The sequence below is a fragment of the Protopterus annectens genome, chromosome 8.part0, assembly GCF_019279795.1.
Source record: "Protopterus annectens isolate FY-2018-M chromosome 8.part0, PAN1.0, whole genome shotgun sequence".
Taxonomy (NCBI): domain Eukaryota; kingdom Metazoa; phylum Chordata; order Ceratodontiformes; family Protopteridae; genus Protopterus; species Protopterus annectens.
In genome coordinates, this window is record NC_056741.1 from 1926552252 (window position 1) to 1926575042 (window position 22791).

Consider the following 22791-nt stretch of genomic DNA (forward strand, 5'->3'; position numbering starts at 1 on the left):
AGAGAGGAAAGTGAAAGGAATAATGAAGTTTAAAAGGCCTTTGTGCCAGTAGATGAAAGTCTTGATTTTTGTTGGTCTACAACAGTTTTTGTTATGAAAGTTAGTCCAACATCACCTTGACCTAACTAATGGTGATATATATAACAGCAAAAAAATGTATTTGACTGTTTGAACAACTGTGGTTAATGGAAAAGAGATTTCTATGGACTTTGAAATGCAAAGGCTACCCCCACCCCCACAGACCAGCACAAACAATGGGAAAAAGTTGGCCAGAATGCAAAACTGCAGATCTGAAAAACTACTGGCTCAGAACTTAGTGGTTACACAAGCATCTGGGGCAAAGGAGAAAACCTTAAGGAAGGGAAAGAGTGGACTGCTAAAACCATCAATGGAGCCCAGCAGAAAGAGAAATGAGTACCAGTGGGACTGCTGTGGTGTAAGAAAATGGAGCTGTTGCAATGGACAAAGTTCTTTGTTTTAGTCTGCCATAATATTTATAATTTACATAAAAATATAGCCCAGACACTGGTGTTCACACTGCAAACTTCACTGTTGCATACATATATTGATTTGCTTCCAGAGGAACTTCTATAAAGAAATAAAAACAAACTAAAGTGACGGTTGAGTGCACTGAGTCAATGTTGACTGCACAGTTACTAGCCCAGACCTGAAAGTGGTTTAATAACGGTCTCAGACAAGGATAAATAAGAAAGGGAGACAGACCAAGAGTGACTTACTTGAAGGCATGCAGTTTCACTGAAGACAGACGGGAGACTATAAATAATGGGAGTAGCAAGTCTAGAAGAAGTGAAGAAAATATAAGAGGAAGAGACGGCTTGAGTGAGAGCAGTAAGAGTAACTGCCAGTGTCTGTTAGGAAGCAGAGAGTAAAAGCCTCCAAATTTGCCTTTCTAGTAGTTGGAGTGTGTCCTCATAAAGCTTCCAGAAAAGATTCTGTTTGGAGGGATAGTATTTCTTCCCTGTCCAAAGTAGACCTTCTTAGGGCAACTTCTCTAGGGACCACTCAAGTAACTGTCATTGCAAAGAAGTCTGCATTACTGTTCTTACACTTCCTTTCTTCCCACAAGTCAGTTTCTTTGACTATTAATTATGGGAAGCTGTATGCTGTAGGAGTACATTGAATTGGATTTCCCCCTGTTCACCTCTCACTCTTGTTTTATTAGGGTAGTATTACTATTAACTCCTCTTTACTATCTCTTTATCAAGCCATGATCCGACTCTGATTCTGCCAAGGCCATTAATTTCTCTGCTTCTCCTGACACAAATGCTGTTTGTCCTTTTATTGTCAGTGCTGTCATAGGTACAAATGGATGTGGTATCTGTGCCTTTAACATGCGTCAACTGACCGGTCTTATATGGCCAAGGCTAGGCACTCTGCAGCAAGACAGGCAGAAGCCCCTTTACTGCTGGCCTGGAGATCAGAATTCTGAGAGCATCATTGTCTCAGTTGGAGACTAGGGAGGACAACCTTCATTGGCACAGGCCATTCCTGAACCCATGGTGCCAGGGCCTTTGCTACTGAAGGTATCACAACCAGTTTCAGTCTGATGATGCAACTAGCATTGCATAGAAGTCTGCATTTGTAGCCCTTGTCCAGTAATGCATAGGGGTCAACATTACTGTAGTCCTTGCCTAGTGACTTTCAGAGCCTGAAAGAGCTTTCTTGTCAAGTGAGACAGAAAATCTAAAAGCCTGAAACAGATGAGGGAGTTTGAGTTTGACCATAGTTTTGAGTTGTTTTCATAGACCATTTTCCACTAAGATACTCTTTGTACCACGGGGGAAGCAAGCCAGTAGGCCAAGTAAGAAGACAGACATAAGTCCCCCCCAGACATAAGTACTGACAGTGAAGCCAATTTGACCCTCTACCTATGAGTCGTCGTCTTCTTTCTGCTTTTCCCGGTTAGGGGTCATCACAGTGGAACTCCAGTCCGCTAATGATTGGCAGTTGATTTTTATGGTGCTGAGGTGCCAGCCTGATGTCCAACCTTCAACGAAGGCACGCCCATTCACGCATGTCTTTCAAATGCCACTCAACCATGGGGAGGACATGCAGACTCCACACAGAAGGCACTCCAGCCAAGAATCGAACGGGAGAACCTCTTGCTGTGAGGCGACAATGCTGCCCACTGCACCACCGTGGCTTACCTCTACCTATGAGTCTATGTTTGGGAAATAGTGCAGTTAATGCAAGAGAAGGAAGGAGTGGCTACAAGCTCTCTCCTCAGCTTCAGAGAAAGTTTTGTAGGAAGACTTCATTCAGATACCACTCATCACTTTTCTTGGCACCTCTGCTCTGCAGAGAAGTTGGTGTCACTGGTCTCCACAGAACCTGACAATGATGTATTCCATGTCTTGGAAGGCCTGAGTGGATCCTAAGAACCACAAAGGATTTGAATTTTTGGTTCTGGAATCCTATTGTCTGTACTGTCACTGCAGTGACCCTGAGGAAGGCTTCAGCCCTACAGAGCCCAGCAAGTCTGTCTTGCAAGGAAGGAATCGAGGGAGGTGGATTGCCTTGGGTGAGTGGGTCTATATGTGTTCTATCTACACACAGGGCACTTACCTACGATCCATACTTGCTCTGTTAGGGCGATATCTGGTCTAGTGCAGAAGGTATCTGAGAATAAGTTCCAAACAAAGATCGCCACCCAGGCAGCTACACTTTTGACCATATGAACATTCTTAACATGCATTTTGACCGTAATGCAGCAGATTATGCAGACAGAGGCCGCAGGTGGCAGAGTAATGATATATCACACCTGGTTCTGCCTTATGGATTTCCAACAGAATGTCAAGGCATCCTTAATTCATTTATTTTTTTTATTATTTTACATGTGTTTACTGGGAAAGTCTGACTGGACATGTGTCCTTTTTCAGCAGAGGCCCAGGAAGAAAAGCTCCACATAAAACACTTAGTCAACAATATACAGAGTATGTCAAAGCTGTAAATGTGACATTTCAAGGCAATTACATGATAATGTCAGACAATAGACAGGTGATATACAAAGAACAAAACAGGCTGAATTGCATAACTGTTAGTTTAGATGGTACAGTCAATGCATGTTTCCTGTGAACAATCATATTTACAAACATTAGATGATATATTACATATTTACAATCATCGGCCAAACATGCATTGATATAAACATTGTTTTATGGTAAATCATTTACCATTTATTGCACATTTATGGCAAAAAATAAAATGTATGAATAGGAAGATTTCTTATGTCAGGAGTTGAGTAAGTAGTATACTTAGGTAGGAGGTGTTGGGTAGAGAAAAAAAGAGTCTGAGTAATGCTAGGTAAACAGAAGTAGTGATGAGGGCATTGTCCATAGATGGGAAGTTAGCCAGGAGAAGAGCAGGGCCACAGCCATCTGTTTAATAGGTGGGTTTTTAGAGTTGTTTTAAACTGGACTAGACATACTATTGTGATGAATGTTATCAGGTAGTTCATTCCAGATTTTGCCTATGTAATTTGAGAAGAGGGACTCTACTGCTTGAGTTTTGGCTGCATTGATTTTTATGTACTTTTTATTACTGGAGCATAGGCTTCTGTTTGAGGCATATGGTTAGACAAATGTTTGTAGAACTGGTGTTTTTCTGGGCTGATAGAGGATTTTGCGGGCAATAGTTAACTGAATGTAGTGTAGTAGTTGGGGGAGCTCTAATCAGTTTAGTTTGAGTGCATGGCAGTGATGAGTTCTAGCTTGTTAGATTAGTGGCAAATCTTGTTATTTTGTTATAGCAGGATTTGAGTTTTTGCATCTCTGATTTTTGTAGATTAGTTAGCATGGGAGCTGCGTACAGCTGGGTTGAGATTAGGTGGGATTGGGCAATTGCAATCTTAGTATTTTTGGTAAAGTAATGTTTATTTCTATATAGTGTGCTTAGTTTTTTACAAACTTTTTTACAGTTTGGTAAATGTGATTGTCAAATTTAAGCTTACAGTCAATTTCAACTCCTAAGAGTTTGGAATTGGGGAATGGAGTTATAATAGTGTTATTTAGTGAGGTGATGATAAATGTAATGGAGGGTGAGGCTGTTTGGTGGGATGGAAGATCATTAGTTGGGTTTTATTGGGGTTGAGTATTAGTTTAGCATTTGTGAGCCAGGGCTCAACTGCATGAAAGGAATCTTGTGTTAGTTTGTGAAGCTCAGGAAGTGAGGAGGCAGCACAGATTACTGTTGAGTCGTCTGCATATTGGATGAGTGTACACTGTAGGGCTGACAGGTGAAGGTTATTTGAAAATATGGAGAATAGTAGTGGTCCTAAGACTGAAACTTGTGGGAACCACTAGTGTTACTGGTAGAAGGGGTGAGAAGGTGTGCTGCCAAGAAACAGCTTGCTGGCGTCCAGTAAGGTAGTCCTGGAACCACTTGAGTAGACTTACAAAAGTTTAGGTTGGAGAGGACATTTAGGAGTTTGGAATGAGAAACCATATCAAAAGCTTTTGACAGGTCAAGGAAGGTAGAGGATACATAGTTGTTTCTGTTCCTGTAATAGTTAACAGTGATGGTAAAAGTCAGTAGGACAGTAGATGTGTTGTGGTATTGGCGGAAGCCATGCTGAGTGCTAGAAGTTTGTTAGTATAGAGATATTGAGACTTGCATATGAATGAGACTCTAGGATTTTAGACAGTGGTGATAATATTGCAATAGGGCGCTAGTTAGAGAAGTCGGTAAAAGAGCCACCTTTGTGAAGAGGGACAATGTATGAGATTTTCCACATGGGAAGGACTTGATGTTCAGCTATGGATCTATTGATTAATATTGATACGGGATATGCTATCCCTTCGGCTGTTAGTTTAAGGTACTCGGCTGGTAAATTGTTGGCTGTTAGGTTAGTGGGTTTTAATTTTCTTAAAAATTTCCTAATTGTATTGGTAGGTACAGGTTGCAAGGAGAAGGATGATGTGATGTTGGGAGAGGGAGTGGTGCTTGTATTAGTAGGGGGTGGGTGGTTGTTTGACAGTGCTAAGATGGTTTCAGTAAAGTATTTGTTAAATTGAGTGGCAATGCTGTCAGAAGTATTAGTGGCAGGTGGTGGTGTACTTATTTTACCTGGCAGTAGGGTATTGTTTATTGCAGACCATAACTTTTGTGTATTTTATAGTGTTTAATTTGGATTTCAGTATAGTAGTTAATTTTGTCATGTTTTGTTTCTTTGCTTTATTTCTAGGTTTTGTAAGCCTGCAAGTTGGGTTGTGACCTTGCTTTATTCCATATTGTCCAGGCCTTATCTCTAAATTTTCTGAGTTAGGGTTTCCTTTGTTAGCCATGGGGCATAGTTTGATTTGACATGAATATATCTGCAGGGGGCATGTGAGTTTAATATTGTAAGGAAGGTGGAATTGAAGTAGTCTATAGCTTCCTGTAGGGGAAGCTGTTTTAAATGTAACCAGTTACATTGTGCCATTCAGTGGCTCCAATCTTTTGGGGATGCAAGTTAAGGTAAAACTGGAAGACTGAAAAAGATTGAACGACCCTTTTAGTTGGTTGTTTAAAGTTAACTGTTCCACATCACCATTTTCCTAGGATGGTGAAGTGTCTGCATCAGAAATTGACTTGGTGCAGCCAAAAACCAGAGAATAATCAGTAAAGTCTTTCAGGTGGTTTCAATGGTGGATGCCATCCAAAGGGTAGAAATGCATGTCCTATTCAGATATGTCTCAGCCACCAGCTGAGTGAGAAACAACAGTATCCCTGTGGCTTTACTTGACCACTGCACTGTGGAGGCAATCAACTCATGCATGTCCCTTCATCTGCAAATGTAACAGACCCTCATCCATGGCAGGTGGATACTGGAAGTAATGTCTGGATAGTATGTAATCCTTCATCTTGCTTTCCAACTGCACTGCCTTCCACTTCCTTTCCTGATGTATCACCTTATCAAAAGGAGTGTGGGGGGTATAGCTATAGAATTCAAACTTTCTCTCACAAAGAGGCCATCCAGGAAATCTCACCAGACCAAATTAGCATCCAGCTTCCCACGCCGTGTTTTGTGTGTCCAAAAATACCAAGGACTTCAGACTCATTTTAGACTTAAAATGACCAAAATGAGAGTTCTGGATGGTTATGGCACTTCTTTTCTTGCTTTTAAGAGGAGATTGTGCTGTTTGGATCTCCAAGATTTATGCATTAGCATATGTAGATCACTAGTAATTCAAGGTGATCCTTTTACTCTAGGATAGGAACTAATCCTTACCAAACCTAGGTCTTCAGTTTTGGGCTATCATCTGCTCTGAGGGGGTCCACAAAGTGTATGATCTTAGTGGCAATGAGTCAGAGGCTGCAGGATGCCAAGATCTTCCTATACATGGGCCATTGGCTGTTTCTTGCCTTAAGAGATGATAGCAGCTTGATATTCTCTTCTGCAATATCAGACTGTGGGGATAACAGTATACCTTGCAATGTCTGAGTTGAAGCCATCACAGATCCTCACATTATGCTCTCTAAACACCCTTCTTTGCAGAGCCAATCCTCCACCAACAAGGGCCCCCTCCCAGTTTACAGGTGATGAGAGTTCAACAAGCCTTTTCTGTGTTAACGGTTGTGTGTCTGCATACTGTGGCTCACAGCAGCATTCAGAAATCTGCAAGCAGTGCACTCAGATGTGTGATGTGTCTATATGAACCTCCAAGGCATGTTGCAAAAACACATTGAGTGGAGACTCGATGGTACTAGCCTTTCCCACAGGAAGCTCCCTCAAACTTCCCACCCCCACGTAACTATCACCATGGACACTGCCATGGGGAGGGGGGCACTGTCAAGATTGAATGTTCAAGCTATTTGGTGTCGGATTGAGGCCAGCCCTGCATATCAGCATCCAGGTGATGAGAGCTGTCCTCATTATTTCAAGATTTACTTTGACAACACTGATAGTCTGGTACATCAATCAATAGGGAGGTAAACATGAGCTTGGATGATGGAATTTAGTTTTTGCTGACGGGGGATCATCACTGTAACCATTCTTACCTTCCCCCTAACCAGTGCCAAATACAGAGATGACTATTCTCTAATTCTGCTTTTGGGCCAGCAGCCCAGTGACAACATAGTCCAGGAGTGGACTGCAGCTCTCCATTGTGAATTCCCCCACTACTGCTGGAGACTGCAACCCCGTGAGCTATGTAACATCTGATTACTGCTTAAAATTTGGTTTATTGGTGTTTGAGTTTGTATGTACAGGGTTAGTGATTTTATGCTGTCAGTTAAAGGAGTCAAGCCTTTGATTAAAAGGAAGTGCAAGAAAAAAGAGAATAGCATGATTCCATGAGGATCATTTCAGTCTGAAGCTTATCAAATGAGGAAGGGAAAGTGGGGGGATTTTTAAAGCAGTTTAAAGGTGTGCTAGTTATTGAATACTAGTATTGTATATGACTTCTGTTGATTATTGGTGTTATGTAGCTTATTCCCTCCTTAATATCATGTATGCCCCAAACCTTGACATGTCCCAGAAACACGCATTTTTGTCACTGTCCTACTGTGGCCTGTTGCAACTGGCTTCTGGCAGCCAGAGTTCAAGCACATGACTGTGTACCTCAGTTGGTAGCTTTGAGAGGTAGGACTGAGCAACCAAGTTCTGCCACCTTCGGAGGGGAGAAAATGGAGTGTTCCTCTGCAGGAACATCCTGTGTTAAAAAACAGAAGGTTAGCCCTAGATGCATGTATTAGCTGAACCTACACAAAAATGCATGCTGTAGACCAATATTGAGGGTGCAGGTGGGGCTGTTTGACTACATTACATGTTTACTGCAAGAACAGCATATGCAGTAGGAGCAAAAATGAAAAGTCCTCTCCGATATAGGTGTTGCACAATCAGGTGTTGAATTGTAACTTTTGTCTGTCTCCATCTGTTTCACATTGTTGTCTTGTCTATTAAAGTATACATCAGAGAAATTTTATATTAATCACATATATGACATGTTCTTTTTTCTCTATCTTTGTTTTTACTACAATAATGTATTAATATGTATCTATTGAACTTGTATGTAATTTTACTCTACATGTGGAGCTTTTCTCCCCGGGCCTCCGCTGAAAATGGACATATATCCAGTCGGATTTTTCCCGGTCAACAAATGTAAAATAAATAAATAAATAAACAATATGCCAGTAATATGGGTGGTCACTGAAAGGCTAATTTTCCCCTACAAAAGCAGTCCCTATATGGTACTGCAGGGAGTTAATAGGTGGAACAAATGGTTTAGTAGGGGACCTGGGGTTGTGCGTGTGCTACATTGTGAAGATGGGTATTCTTAATTCTTTACATACAAAATTAGATAATTTAAGCCAAACAGAAAAGCAAAGATGTTTGGTCATCAATAATCCAGAGTTTTTTTTGTATGTGTTTATGAATTTTACTGATCGCAACACATTTTTATAATAAAATGGTTTATAACACTTCAGTTTTCATAAATGATGACTGTGTAAAAGAGTTTACCTAAGATATGTGATGAAGTCAAAAATAACTTTTCTTTCCCTGTTTTGTTTCTGCCATCCCAAGGACTTGTCTTAGTGCAGATACCAAAGAGGAGCGAAACCAGTGGCTGACTAAATTAAACCAGGTTTTGTTGGATTTAACAGCTTGGGGATTGGCTCGGGATGAAAAACGTTTTGTTTCATCATCCTGTCTTGAATAAGTGGATGGAAAGTCTCCTGTCTACTGGCACTATGGAAACACCAGGGATCAGATAATTTAACCGACTGTTTTCCAGAAAAGTCTCTGCTGCTGCTGTTGGGTTTTGCATTAGAATTATAGACTGGATTGAAAAGATAACAGTATTTATTTAAACTGATTATACCCTTTATTATTCTGAGATATGCCGATAAGTTACTGTATTCCACAGTTAATTTGTACTAAAAACAGTGAATAAGCCATGAAAAGTGACTGAGATAAAAGTTCTGTTGTGCATTTTTTTTTTTATAAAATGCACACACTGTTGTTTTTATAATTAATTAGTCCCCACTGTCTTTCCTTCATGATACTGAAAGTTTCTTGGCATGACTGAGGATCCCCTCATAGTGTAGGCAGATTTATATTTGAATCTTTTTATTCTCCAGGCTAGCTTTTTATAGTTATACAGATTTATTACTTGAAAGTGAAGAATTTTGATATAAATAATTCATAACAGTTGCAAGAGAAAACAAGTGTTTAATATCTTACAGCAAATCAGTTGTATACATTTACTGCTAATAGAATGAGTGAGGTGCATCATTCTAAACTAATCCAGAACTCTGCTGTAGTTAGTGTCATTTTAGTTTTTACTGGCTGTCGTTTTGTATTTTACTGTTTGCCTTAGCAATGCCAGCCCTTTCTGAATATGGGGCAATCACTGAAGTAAGGCAAGATGAGTGCTAGCTATACAAAAAAGTCTTAGAAACATTTTATACAGTATGTAATAATGTTTTCACAGAAAATTGTGTTGCTTTCTGCAAAAAGTCTTTAAACATTTGTCTAATTTTATTTACACCGCGACTCTTGCACATCTTGGTAACAAATTACTATTGGAGCTGAATGTTTTGTTTAGGTTCTTTCAGAAGTCATGTGGGGTAAGAGCAGAAAGGGTCTTTTTTGTGGTTAGTTCATACGAGTCTTGCCACTTTTTTCATTAGTCATTGTTTCCTTCCCTGTTCTGCTAAGTTGTCTTTTTTTGTTCTTGTATCGCTAATTTAAGCTGGCCTTCTAACATTTGCATTACAACCCCCCCCCCCCCAAGAAAAGGCACCTTATTTCAACAAGTGTTAGCCTTTATTTTGGGCTTCCCCTTTAAACTTGCCTTAAATTAAACTTTAGTATATGAATCCTTTTAGTTCAACCTCATTGACGGAATTTTGACTTTTTATGCTAAAAATTTCAATTTCTCAGAAGTTCATACATGAATGTAAAATAGTGAGAAATGATTGAAGTGGAGCCTTTCAGTAATGTGACACACGCACATACATACCTACTTCTGAGCAGTAATTGTAATGGCATTTTGTCAACAACATTTCAGATGGATGCATGCTTTTTACTAGCATCTGCAATATGCTTTAGCTGGAAAGAAGAGTTTGACTGCAGAAGTCTTTTTGGCTCCCTCTTTACTTCTTTGCAGAGTTTGCATGGATTTTTGATGCTTGTTCCAACTTCGTCCCACATCTCAGATATCTTATTAGTTGACTTGGTTTTCTGACTAGCCTGTAGATATCAGTGTAGAAAGACAAACAATTCTTTTAATTTTCCTTAATTATGCATGTAGACTGTGCGCGTACGTGCCCGTGTGTGTATATGCATGCATACACATTCTGTGAAAGAATGACTTTCCATCTAGGATTCGTTTTTGCCCTGTGCTGGTGTGAGTCTATAATAGGTTGTGACTGAGGAGAATAAATGCAGGTATCTGGGATTGAGTGAAAATAAATTACTCCTTTAAGCTTTTTTTATTTGTAGCATATGCATCTCTGATGGATGTTGATTACACCTGAACTGACAAAAAGACGCATCTCTAACATTGTTCTGTAAGCCTACTACTGTATTACCTTTCTCATTATCGGAGTTTTTTGAGCTAACTTTCACCCCAGTCTAGTTTTCTTTAAGCTGCCAGATCGTGCCATATAAATTAGGGTGACTAAAACTGATTTCTAAAGCATTGGTATTTATGGAAGTTTATGTACCTTTTTTGTAAAGTGTGGTTAGCATCTTCTTAAGTCTTCTTTTGAGTGTCTGGGAATACAGAGACCTGCAATAAATCTTTCTGCATTTCTGATTTTATATGTATGAATTTCTGTATGAACCATAAATGTATCTATTGCTTACTGTTGATGTCCTTAATTTGACTGGCCCTGTTTCAAAGAGCTCAAAAAATAAGCAGTCTCCTGTTGTCGCTTTACATCTTTGTTCTTCATTTTGTTTCATTAAAAAAACAAACACAAGAAAGGCAGGATCTCAAAGGACCACAAATAAAAAAAAAAAAAGTAGACTTCTGTTAACAGGATTCTGCATTCGGTTATGTCACAAATTCCATGGTTGTAGTCAGTCTGGTACATTTATCATGGGGGTCTGCTTATGTGTCTGATTTTCAGTAGCTTCCCATTTTTATATTTTCACAAGATGGTATTTCTAAAGTCACAGGCCACTGTTACGATTGGTTAGCGAGGGACTTTGTGATCTTTAATTTCAGCCCCAGTACCAAGTTTAAGATTGCATTTTGTCCATTGTAATATTTTCTGTCATGTTCAGCGTACATCGGTATAGCATATTCTTGCAGAACTTCATTTTTGCTAGAGTATTACATGAACGAAAATGTAAATAACGTCTTTAAAGCCATAACTTAGAGTACATAAAGATACTTTGACAGAAACATTTGAGCAGAGAAGTGGTCCTGGTGATTTCCAGGGTGGGCAATGAGAACCATTAACATTTGCTTCACTTTGATTGCCAGTTACCTCTAGCCATGGCAAGATCAGCAAGAAATGTGCTAGCAAAGAGGATATAGCTCATTTTTCTGGCTTGCATGGAATACAGATACATTTATTTTATACATATTCCTAGAAAGGTATTTATTGAAGCATGGAGATTTACTAATTTTGCTGTAAATGGGTCACTCCTTGGCTTTAGTATTGGGAAGCCAAAGTTGAGGTTTTCTCCATGCATTCTTTTTACTGACTGAAATAAAATCCCATTTGTAAAAGTCTATTTCATTTGTACTGCAAAACTATACACTATGAAGGAATGCTGTCAGATCTGATGTCATTTTATTTGAGTTATCTCTAGGTTGGTATAGTTTCAGTCTGTCCTCAAAATACAAATCTGTGTTATGAATTTAACACTTGTTTCAAACACATGCTGATACACATTTATAAGTTTCTAGTATTTTTGCATTCAATGCAGAAATATGCAGTTATTTTAAGCTTTGTATTCTTAAGTCATATTTGTCATAGAAACTAGGTGCTGTTAAGACTTGTGTATACTGGCTGTAAATTACTGGGATTTATTATTTAAACACATATGATTAATTTAAACAGTAATGGCATTAAAATCCCTGCTGATTCTACAGCTTTAGAAGGTTTAGTCTTCTGTACACAGCTAAATACTTTTGTAGAATCAGCTTCAAAATACTTGCACAGGAAAAAAAAAACGCAAAAAAGTTATTAGAAAAGCCCAAGTTCCCGTGTTTAACCAAGCAAATGGTGTAGACGTTATTGTGATATCACATTCCATTTGCCTGTGCACTGCACCTGAAATGATGCATTGTGTGCAATATTCTTGTGACTGCCGTTGTCCTTGTTTCATACTACAGCTGGGTTTTCCAGGTGCACTTTAGTCTGCTAAAACATTCAGGTACTATTCATCTCAAAAAAAAAAAAAAAAAAAAGTTTTTCTTCTGTGCTCTTGAAGTAGTTTGGTGTAAGATGAGCATATATATGTATGTTGCTGTCTTGTGAATACTCTGGTGTTTAATGTATTGCTGTTGAATCGTATTATTTTGCACTGCTTGATCGATTTGCTGTGTTTTATATATGTTATGTGTACCTCCCTGAAATAAACCCATATATTTTAACCTCTTTGAAGTGGTGGTCTCATTGAAAATACTTGAAAGCTTTGAACAGTACACATTTAAACATTTGCATTTCTTGTAACCTTTTGCATCTCCCATGTAATTTGACACTTAGTAGATCATTATGACACAAATGTCATTTTGAAGTATGTTTAGTTCAGTGACACTTTGGTTCTTGTGCCAGAATAATATCATGGACTGAATGACAAGTCTGCTATTACTTTGGTTTTCAGGAATCATAATTTCAGGGTTGCTAAATCTCCGGTTGTAAGGCACTATTGTTTTACCAATCTGTGCAGTGTCACATCAGTGCGGTGGTGCAGAAGGCTTGCCCCCTTTCAAAAAAAAAAAAAAACTGTGTGTAGATATATATATATATATATATATATATATATATATATATATATATATATATATATATATATATATATTGTATATGTGTGTGTGTGTATATATATATATATATATATGTGTGTGTGTGTGTGTGTGTGTGTATGTATGTATGTATATACACACAAGCGAGCCCAGTAATTTTTGCACTCTGTTTACTGAAGTGAATGTCCACTTCATCTGAAAGAGAGATGGCACTTGTCATAACTGCCTGGTATTTGTCCTCCTAGTGGGGTCCAGATTACCAGTGATGGCGAAATAGCTGTGCAGGAAATTGGGTAAATTCTCCTGTTCCTTGAGTGCTTCCTACTACTGCAGTTGTCTCAAACCCTATGAAGGTAAAAGTTTACCAAAAATGTTTATGCCTTTTGGTTCAGTCTCTTATTGTACCAAGGATTTTTTCCCCAAGATGTTTGGCTAATGAATCATTGTTCAGAGTGCTTCTATCCAGTTTCTATTTTAAGTATATTTCCATTTCTAAGCAGTGAATAAGTCTTGCTTTACCAACTAGATAGGGTGCCTGCACACCACAGAGACCCCCCTCTATACTCTCCCCTCCACAGTAAAGCTTTTTGTCTACGTAACACTTTCTAATATAAGTTATCACTGCCCCAGTGTCGAGACCTTTTTCTTTTGGTCTTTTCCACACTCGCCTAGGTATCAGTTTGCAGTACCCCCCTAATTCACATCTCCCCGTTTCATTTCCTTACTGCAGCCCTTCACCTCTCCCTGCCCACACCTCCCTTCTCTCCATAAACATTCTCTATCTACCTGAAATTACACTCTGCTGTGCTCCTTACCTGTGTTTTCTTGCGTTTGTAATTGTTTTTTTAGAGGGAGACTTCACTCTGCCATTTCTGGTCCTGGTTTCTTCCTTCACATCCCTAAATCCCACCATTACAGAGAATGTTGCAACCTATCTTCCTTCAACTCAGCAACTTTTTAACAGCCAACTCGCTTCCATTAACTGGAACATCCTAAAACACCTCCCTCTCTATGATGTCGTTCTACATTTTAATCGTAGATTCCTAAATATCCCTTGACCCTCTAGCTCCCCTGAGAAAGAGGAGTCAAAGCAAATTACTCACATTGGCTCACCAAAGGCACCCTCTTTTTCATGAAAGAAAGGGACAAGTACAGTCAACAATGGCTAAAAACTAAATCTGCTGCCATCTTACAAAAATACAAAGTACTACATAATCTATCAAAAAGACAAATCAACAAAGACAAGAAAAACTACTTCTATAATCCCCAGTTCTCCCAAAACTCTAATCCTAAAAAATTCTGGCATACCATCAATAAAATTTTTCATCCTGGTGAACCCACCACCCCTAACCCCTACCCTAATAATTCACCCCTTGAAACTGCCACCATACTCAATACCCACTTCATCAAATCAATTCAAAAACTTACCCAACCCTCCCAAAGCTACACCACCTCTCACACCATGCACAATACAGGTGACACCTATGCTTTCTCTCTTAAACCCTGTCTCCACAGCTTACATTATGTCTCTCCTACTAAAACCTGAACCCTGTTCTCCCTCTACTGATAACCTCCCTCTTCTCTTTCTTAAACTTGCAGCTCTCATTCTATTGCCTATCCTGTCACTATCCTAATAAACCAATTTATTCAAGAATTCACCTCCCCAGACATCTGGAAATCTTTTTATATCATTCCACTTCACAAAGGAGACCACTGATCCATCCAACTACAGACCCATCACCATCCTATCTTCACTATCCAAAATCCTGGAAAATGTATTCACAACCAGCTTTCTAAACTTACCTAATCAATGAAAATCTTCCAGTCCCCACTCAACATGGCTTTAGGCCATCTCGTAGCACATCAACAGCCCTCATATCCTTCACTCATACTGTTTCCAAAGCGAGGGACAAAAATCTCCTGGTATCTTGCCTTTTCCTCTATCTCTCAACAGCTTTCAACATGGTCTACCATTCCAAACTACTCACCAAACTTGCTGATCTCAACCTCTCCCCCTCCACTATTCTCTGGTTCTCATGCTACCTCTCAAATAGGCTCCAGACTGTCAGATGGCAATTTACCTTCTCCCCTTTCCTACCTACCCAAACTGGCATCCCTCAAGGCTCAATCCTTGGCATCCTCCTTTTCAATATCTTCACCAATCATCTCTCCATCTCCTGTACTACCGCCTCCCTTATTCAATAATAGAATAGAGTTCTGATGAAGACCAGTTACTATGGTTGAAAGTGCTTAACTCTGTTGGCTACAAATTTCGTTTGTTTTATCTGCTTGTATCAGTTCGTGTACGTGTTTTGTGACAATAAACTGTGGATTATAACTTTTTTGGCAGTCGTTGGCTCTCATTGGTGTTTTCCAAAACTTATTCAGTACGCTGATGATTCTACCCTCATCTCTTGGGCCGACAACATATATCACCCAAAACTCTCTCTTATCCATGGAAAAATAGCTTACAGAACACCAACGCATACGTAACCCCCAAAATGACTAAGCTCCTACTATTTCTTCCCAAACCTCTTTGCCACCATAAATCCACCTTTACAATTTCTTCCCGAGATAGCACCTTCATTAAAGCAAAGCCACACACTACATTCCTTGGTACTATAATTGATGATCAGCTAAAATTCAACATCCATATTCAACATTGCATCAAAAAACTAATCAGAAACTTGGCCTTCTCTATAGAAATAAAAAAATTCCTCGCTCCTAACTCCAGGCCCTCCTTAGTCCATGCCTTCCTCCTTCCATTTCTCCTCTATGCCTCCCCATATCTTTGCCTATCTCCAGTCAACCCTCCTCTCCAAACTTGAGCAAACCCACAATAGTATAGCCAGATTTGCATGTAACCTACCTTACAAAATTGCATCATTGCTTGGCCCTGAATAAGCTTCAGTGGCTGGAATTCCCTCAGCTCTTGCTACTTTCCCAATTGCAGCTCACACACTCCTTACTCAACAAACCCCTAGCCCTACCCTTCTCACTCCACCATAGTATCCCCTTACATCCCTATCCGTACCCTTCGTAGCTCAGACCACCTTTTGGACATCTGTAAACCTAACAAAACTATAGGCAAACTCCTCCACAAGCATTCAGTGTCCCTTGCCTGGAATAAGCTCCCATCTAGCCTTCGCAGTATGACTAGTTCCAGTTGCTTCAAGTCTGAGGCTAACCTTTGCCTACTCAATTCAAGATCCTGCTCCTGCTTAAATCCTCCTTAAACGTCTCTGCCATCTCCTTCCTGTTTACTACATCTCTCCAATAATCTCTCTATCTGATTAACTTGCCTGTTGATGAATTTCAATACCAAACAGTATGTCACCAAGGGAATGATGGATCATTATTGTTTACTACTTTCATCAATTTACATTTAGATAGCCTTTTTGATGGTAAACTTTTGATGTCAAACTTTTACCTCAATTTCTGCATGTTTGCCTAGTGTGAAACTTTTTGATAATACTGGAGCTTTTCTCCTATTTATTTTTGTACATGCTTTTTTGACTATGTATGCTTGTTTAGTTTGTAACTCTGGTTTTTAGTAATGTGCAGTCTTCCTCCATCTTTTTGTATACTGCCTAATTATGTTTTTGTGTTTCTTTATTGTAATGTTGGAGCTTTTCTTTTTGGGTCTCCACTGAAAACAGGCCTTTGGCTCAGATGGACAAACCCGGTTAACAAAAGTGACATAAATAAATATGTAGAACATTGCCAAACAAGACAAATATGATCTTTAAGAGGAATTCTAAAGTGACATCCTAAAACGTGAAATAGGAGCTTTCTGTTTCATTGTGTGTTTTGTGCCAGTATTGCCAGCAACAGTGACCTTTTGAACTCTGTGTGCCCTTTAACCTAGATCCAAGGGATGTTATTTGCCAATCGCAAGGTCTTTTTCACCACTTGCACTGTAGAAATAGGAGGTCCGAATAGAGAGATGAAATGGGGTCCGAATGGAGCGAGAAAAAGTTAGCAAGGGAGAATAGTGCTGAAATTGAATTCATCCTGAAGTCTTGTTGAGTACCTTCACAAGGTGCACCATTTTCCACAAAATCTCACCAACGCGACACTGATATAGACTGTATTTATATAGCATATATTATGGACAGAAGTGGGTTAAAATTTAAAGATAACAGGGTGCGCAAGACCCAGGATAAAAAAAAGTGCCCAATCCTGGTAGGCACACTGGTGTCAGGACTGGAAAAGATGACAGTGTAGAATCCCCAAAATATGGAAACATTCCTACAATGAGGCTAGGCCAGACCCAGGAGAAGGATGGACCACTTGTTGTAGAAGGAAGTAGTAGTCCACCAAAACTGATTGGCCAAAGAAGAGCCATGAAGACGATAAAGTGGACTATTGAGGATAAGAAAGAAATTATGTATTGTTTTACGCAAAAAGCCCAACATTTCCAGACACAAGATACACAAAATGATTGAGAGAAATTGGAGGAAAGAAAAATACTTCCACAAGAAAAACTGTCAGAAGCTTCAAATAAAAATTTGTATTCATTAATACAACAGATTTGTGAAAAGCAGTATATAGATCAAGAAACATTGATCTGTTTGGAAAAAGAAGCATCTGAGGAAGTGCAAAAATACAAACAAAACCTAGAGATTTTTGAAAAGTATAAAAAAAGAATTATGGACATGGGAAAGAGAGAGTTAATGTGCAATATTTATGCAAAGGAGAAAGCCAAATAAATCAATATAAGGAAAGCAGTCCCAAAGATATTTTGTAGAGAAATACAGTCAAAGGCATCCAGATATGGAAAATTTCACAATCAAGAAAATATCATGAAGAGGGAATGTAGAAATGATTAGTAAAATAGAAGTTAAAAAAATAGAAGTTGGAGTTATGGAGTGCTTGCGAAATGAAGGATTTGGTGTAGACGGTCTAAAACAGCTTACATCACAGCAAGGTGGAGCGAATCCACAAGATAAGGAGAAGCAGGAAAATCAGGAGACATCTGAAGAACAAATATGGACATGGGAGAGAAAGAGAGATTTAATATGGTGTAATATTTATGCAAAGGAGAAAGCAAAACTAACCAATGCAAAAAAGAGTAGCACTGAAAATATTCAAAGAGAAATACAGGCAAAGGAATCCAGGTATAGAAAACTTTACAATATAACAAATAAGACAAAGAGGAAATGTAGAAAAGGAGATTGGTAATGAAGAAGTTAAAGAAAAAGAAACTGAGGTTATGGAGTAGATGCAAAGTGAAGGATTCAGTGCAGAAAATCTAATTCAAAAACACAACAGGATAGAGCAATGGATATCCAAATTAAAGGGAAACCAGTGGAATGGGAACCAATTAGTCAGATGCCATATGAAGATATTTTGGAGCCTTCCACAGGAAACCAGTATGAATGTGCACTTGAAGCTGGACAGCAAAGAAAGGAACAGGAAACTGAAAACTCTTGATGCAGTCAATGTTGAGGAGTGATAAGCCAGTAAGTTCCCATATGACAGAGCAACAGATGGCACAGGATGAAATTGAAGAGAATGTGCCACAGAATGTTCTATAGAATGCCTGCAGGAAATGGAACATAAAAATGTGACCTCAGTTTAGAAGATAAGCTAAGAGAAGAGTTGCTTGATTTAATAGAGATAGACATATTAAGAGCAATGAAAGAAATAGACTGCAGAAGGTCAATAAAACCCAAAAAGTCAGAAGTTTGATAAAAAAAATAAACACAATAATTAGGACTGTCCAATAGAGATCCATGCAATATAACAGAAGTAAACAGGATATGTTACTATGCAGCTAAATGAATAACTGTTAGTCCTATTGCAAGAACACCAGGGTAGTGAGGGAAAGGAAGGGGAAAAAAATCAAATACCATTATGGAAGTATCGAGTAGAGAAGACTATAAAGCAGTTAAGACCAGAAGTGCCACTGTTAGAAGAATATAGAAGGAGGGGAGCAGATCAACAAAAATTCAAAGAAAGATAGACATAATAAAAGCAATGTGCAGCATTACAACAGACCAGAATCTGTCATGCACTATTGCAAATAATCTTAGAACAGGCAGAAAAACGTAGATACACATATAAAGGGAAAGTACAAAATAAGCAATTTATTGATGACCTAAAAAAGTTCTCTAGAGAGTTGGGAAATAAGGTAAAAGGAATTGGAAGGATGACCAAAAAAAGAAGAAATAGATACATTTTGGAGAAGTATTTATGAAGATCCTGTGTAACATAACAAAAATGCTAAATGGATAGAAGTAGTAAAAGAAAGAATAAGATTATGAAATGGGATGAAGTAACAGCCAGAGAGATTGAAATAAAGAAAAGCCTCTAAATGGAAAACCCCAGGCCCAGATGCAGTACCTAAATTCTGGTTAAAAGTATTAACATCTTTGCATAAAGATTTAGCTATGAATAAGAACTATTTATATGTGCACACTGAATAAACCCCAACATGGCTAACAACAGGAAAAACAATGGTACTACTTAAGCGTGAACCTGCAAGCTACCCTAAAAACTATAGACCAATAAATTGCCTTCCGACACATTAACTGTACACTGGAATTGATGCCGACAGAGTTTACAGTCATTTAGAAAAAAACTCAAGTTATGGCAGTAGAACAAAAGGGCAATAAAAGTCATATGGATCAAAGGATCATTTGTTAGTCATAGTGGAGAACTGTAAAAAGGGGAAGAATTTAAGTATGACATGGATTGACTATAAAAGCATTTGATAGTATCCCACTTTCATGGATAAAAGAGTGCTTAAAAATGTATAGGATATATACCTTTCATTGATCGACTACATTACAGTGACCATGAAACAGTGGCAGACCTCTTTGCAATTAAAATCTCACTGGCTATGTCCTTGTCCATACCCCAACGAACCCCCCCCCTTTTTCCTGTACCACTAATTAGCTGCCAGCTCTACTATTAGCTGTCAACAGGTTATCAGTATTTCATTACTATTTCATATCCTTTAACTAGCAGATGATTGCAGTACGGTGTTTACTCTTTACTCTGTGAGAAATTACTGCTACTAGGCAAATGTCTTGCACCTTATATTGTTGTTATACTCTGACACATGTCATTACCTGTCAGACTGTGTCTTTGCTTTAAATACGCTGTTTTTTTTTTCCTCTGAAATGCTAGATTATACGCTTATGTGAAATTTTGCTTGTCTGAATATATGGAGCCTTCCTTTGTGATATTATACTCTGACATATAGGTCATTTCTTCTGTTGAACTGTCTCTTTACTATAATTATACCTTTCCTTTTTTCATCTGATATGCTAGATTGTATTCTTATATTATGTAAATCTCATATGTCTAAATATATGGAGATTTTCTCCTGGGGCCTCTGCTGAAAATGGGCATATACCCAGTCAGACCTTCCCGGTCAACAAATGTGAAATAAATAAAATAAATAAATAAAATAAATTAAGCCATGATAAAGGGCATATTATTTCAGGGATAAAAATTCAAAGGGGGATATTCCAGGGTGATCATCACTGCTGCTGTTCTGCCTTGCCCTTAACCCATTAAGCTGTCTACTTAACAGCTTAGGCCATAGCTAGAATTTGGCTCCTAGAAAGCAACAAAGTGTAAAGACTTCTCATCTTCTCTTTTGACAATGATTTAAAACTGTATAGCTCATCAGATGAAGAATTGAAAGCACAACTGCAAGCTTTCAAAACTTTTTCAGTTGATATAAGAATGTCATTTGGTACCAGCGGTGGTGGTGCTGCGGTAGCATTGTCGCCTCACAGTAAGACGCTGTCCGGTTTGATTCTCAGCTAGAGTGTCTTCTGCGTGGAGACGTGCATGAATGGGCGTACCTTCGTTGAAGGTTGTGCGTCAGGGCTGGTAACTCGGCACGTAAAAATTAACTACCAATCATTAGCGGACTGGAGTTCCGCTGTGGCGACACCTAACCGGGAAAAGCCGAAAGACACAACAACATAATAATGTCATTTGGTCTTGATAAATGTGCAAAAGCACCCTTTAACTCAGTCACTCCGGAGCAGCTCAGTAAATGCCGATTGCTTACTTCTACCATAGTAACAACAGTGCAGCCCGAGCTCATTTTTAGATAATCCATTTGTAATACCATACAGAAAACAATTGTTCATAACTCTAACCATAAGAGATAGGCTAATGTAAATGTGAAAGTTGTTCAGCAGATGCTGACAATGTAAATGTTGATAGTGTGTATCTAAGTCATTATTAAATATTTGCCAAGGAATGCTGATATGCATATTTTTTTACCTTTTTGGTAAAACAAATCACAATATTTTTTGAATGTACCATGCAGACCCATACAATTAGTAATTTGTTTGTATGAATGTCAGCTTTAAAATGATGCTGTAACCATTACTGTGTGATGCTCCTTTACTGAGATATTCACAGAGAAATTAATATTATTTTTCTCATAACTGATAAAGCAAAATATCTAGTCTCCTGTAACAGAGACTACATATCTGTGTACAAGTTGTGTGGCTCAATGTCATCTCAAAAATGATGCATCATGTGTGTCTTTACCATGCTGTGTTGCAAACATATGGGCATAATAACGAGAAATATGGCAAATGTATAATTTTACAAGACTAAAACTGCGATATGAAACAAATATAATTTTCATAACCTTAGTCCTAAAAGTGTGGTATCTGTACATGTGTACAGCATACAGACAGTTATTTTATCATGTTGTAAGGAGTAATATTGTCTTCAAACTTAGGTCTTAGCATATTGACATCTTCCTTGGCAAAGTTATTTACCAAAATATAAAAAATCATTTTCATAACCTAAGTCCTAAACAAACTGTGATGTCTGTACATGTTTATAGCCAATAGGCACAGTTATTTTACCATGTTGTAAGGACTAACGCTGTCTTCAAAATGAGGTGTTACCTAGCACCACAATAACATGCTCTCTAGCAGTTATTTAACAAAATATGAAAAAAGTCATAATTTCCATAACCTAAACAAAGTGAGATATCTGGATGTGTACAGCATACAGACAGTTATTTTATATGTTGTAAATAGTAATACTGTCTTCAAGAGTATTACTTAGCATGTTGACATGTTCCCTAGCAAACTTACAATTCTTTTACCATGTTTTAAATAGTGAAAAAGGTTTTCATGAAATGTAATAGGCTTTCACTTACCATACTGGTCCTACTTGGTCAGGGTCGTTTCCCATCTTTTGTCACTAGGTGCATGATGCCAGTATGTCATGCATTGCTGCTATCACGCTATTGTGCAGATCAGTCAAGAACAGGTCAATGCCATCTTCATTTAGGTGAACTCTCTCATTTCTACAAAGGTGAACATCATCTGCAGTGATGCTATTATGGCTGATTGTTGATCCGCCGATCATGTGCATCAATCCATGCATGAACCCATTCTGTAACCATATGGCCTTGTGCTCTGCCTGTTGGCATATCTCCAGTTCTGGTGAAGAATTGTCAGACCACACAAAATGACAATGTTTCCACCACGACTGCATGCAATCAAAAATCTCCTTGATTTGAAACCTCAGCTCTCCAAGTGGATGAGTTATGACATCGTTCCCTCCGATGTGCAAGACAAGAATGTCAGGCTCAGGGTAACTGGAACACTTATTTTCCAACAACTGCAGGAGTCCACCCCAATGCACACCTCTTCTTGTGATCCAGTGTACCTTCACACTAGATGTGGGGAAGCTCATGTTGTAGTATTTATTTCTGGAGGCATGTCTGGCAGCCCAGTGAATATAGGAATGGCCACACACTCACTTGTTCCCCTACTGTTGAAGCCATGTCACTGTCACAAGGTAGAAGTACCTGCACTGGGAAGAAATGCAAGTCTGTTACTGATGATGATTAAGGGGTTTATTG

The 22791-nt window shown here is 38.6% G+C and overlaps 1 protein-coding gene across 4 annotated transcripts in view; it reads left to right on the top strand.

Moving 5' to 3' along the window:
* The window catches only part of LOC122809727 (anillin-like), a 1124352-nt gene extending 1111791 nt beyond the window's left edge, over positions 1-12561 (top strand). For all 4 annotated transcript variants that reach the window (XM_044081431.1, XM_044081433.1, XM_044081432.1 and 1 more), the window contains one exon: positions 8525-12561. In XM_044081431.1, the coding sequence (XP_043937366.1) occupies positions 8525-8660 (136 nt within the window). In that variant the 3' untranslated portion in view covers positions 8661-12561. The remainder of the gene's footprint in view (positions 1-8524) is intronic.
* The last annotated feature ends 10230 nt before the right edge of the window (positions 12562-22791 follow it).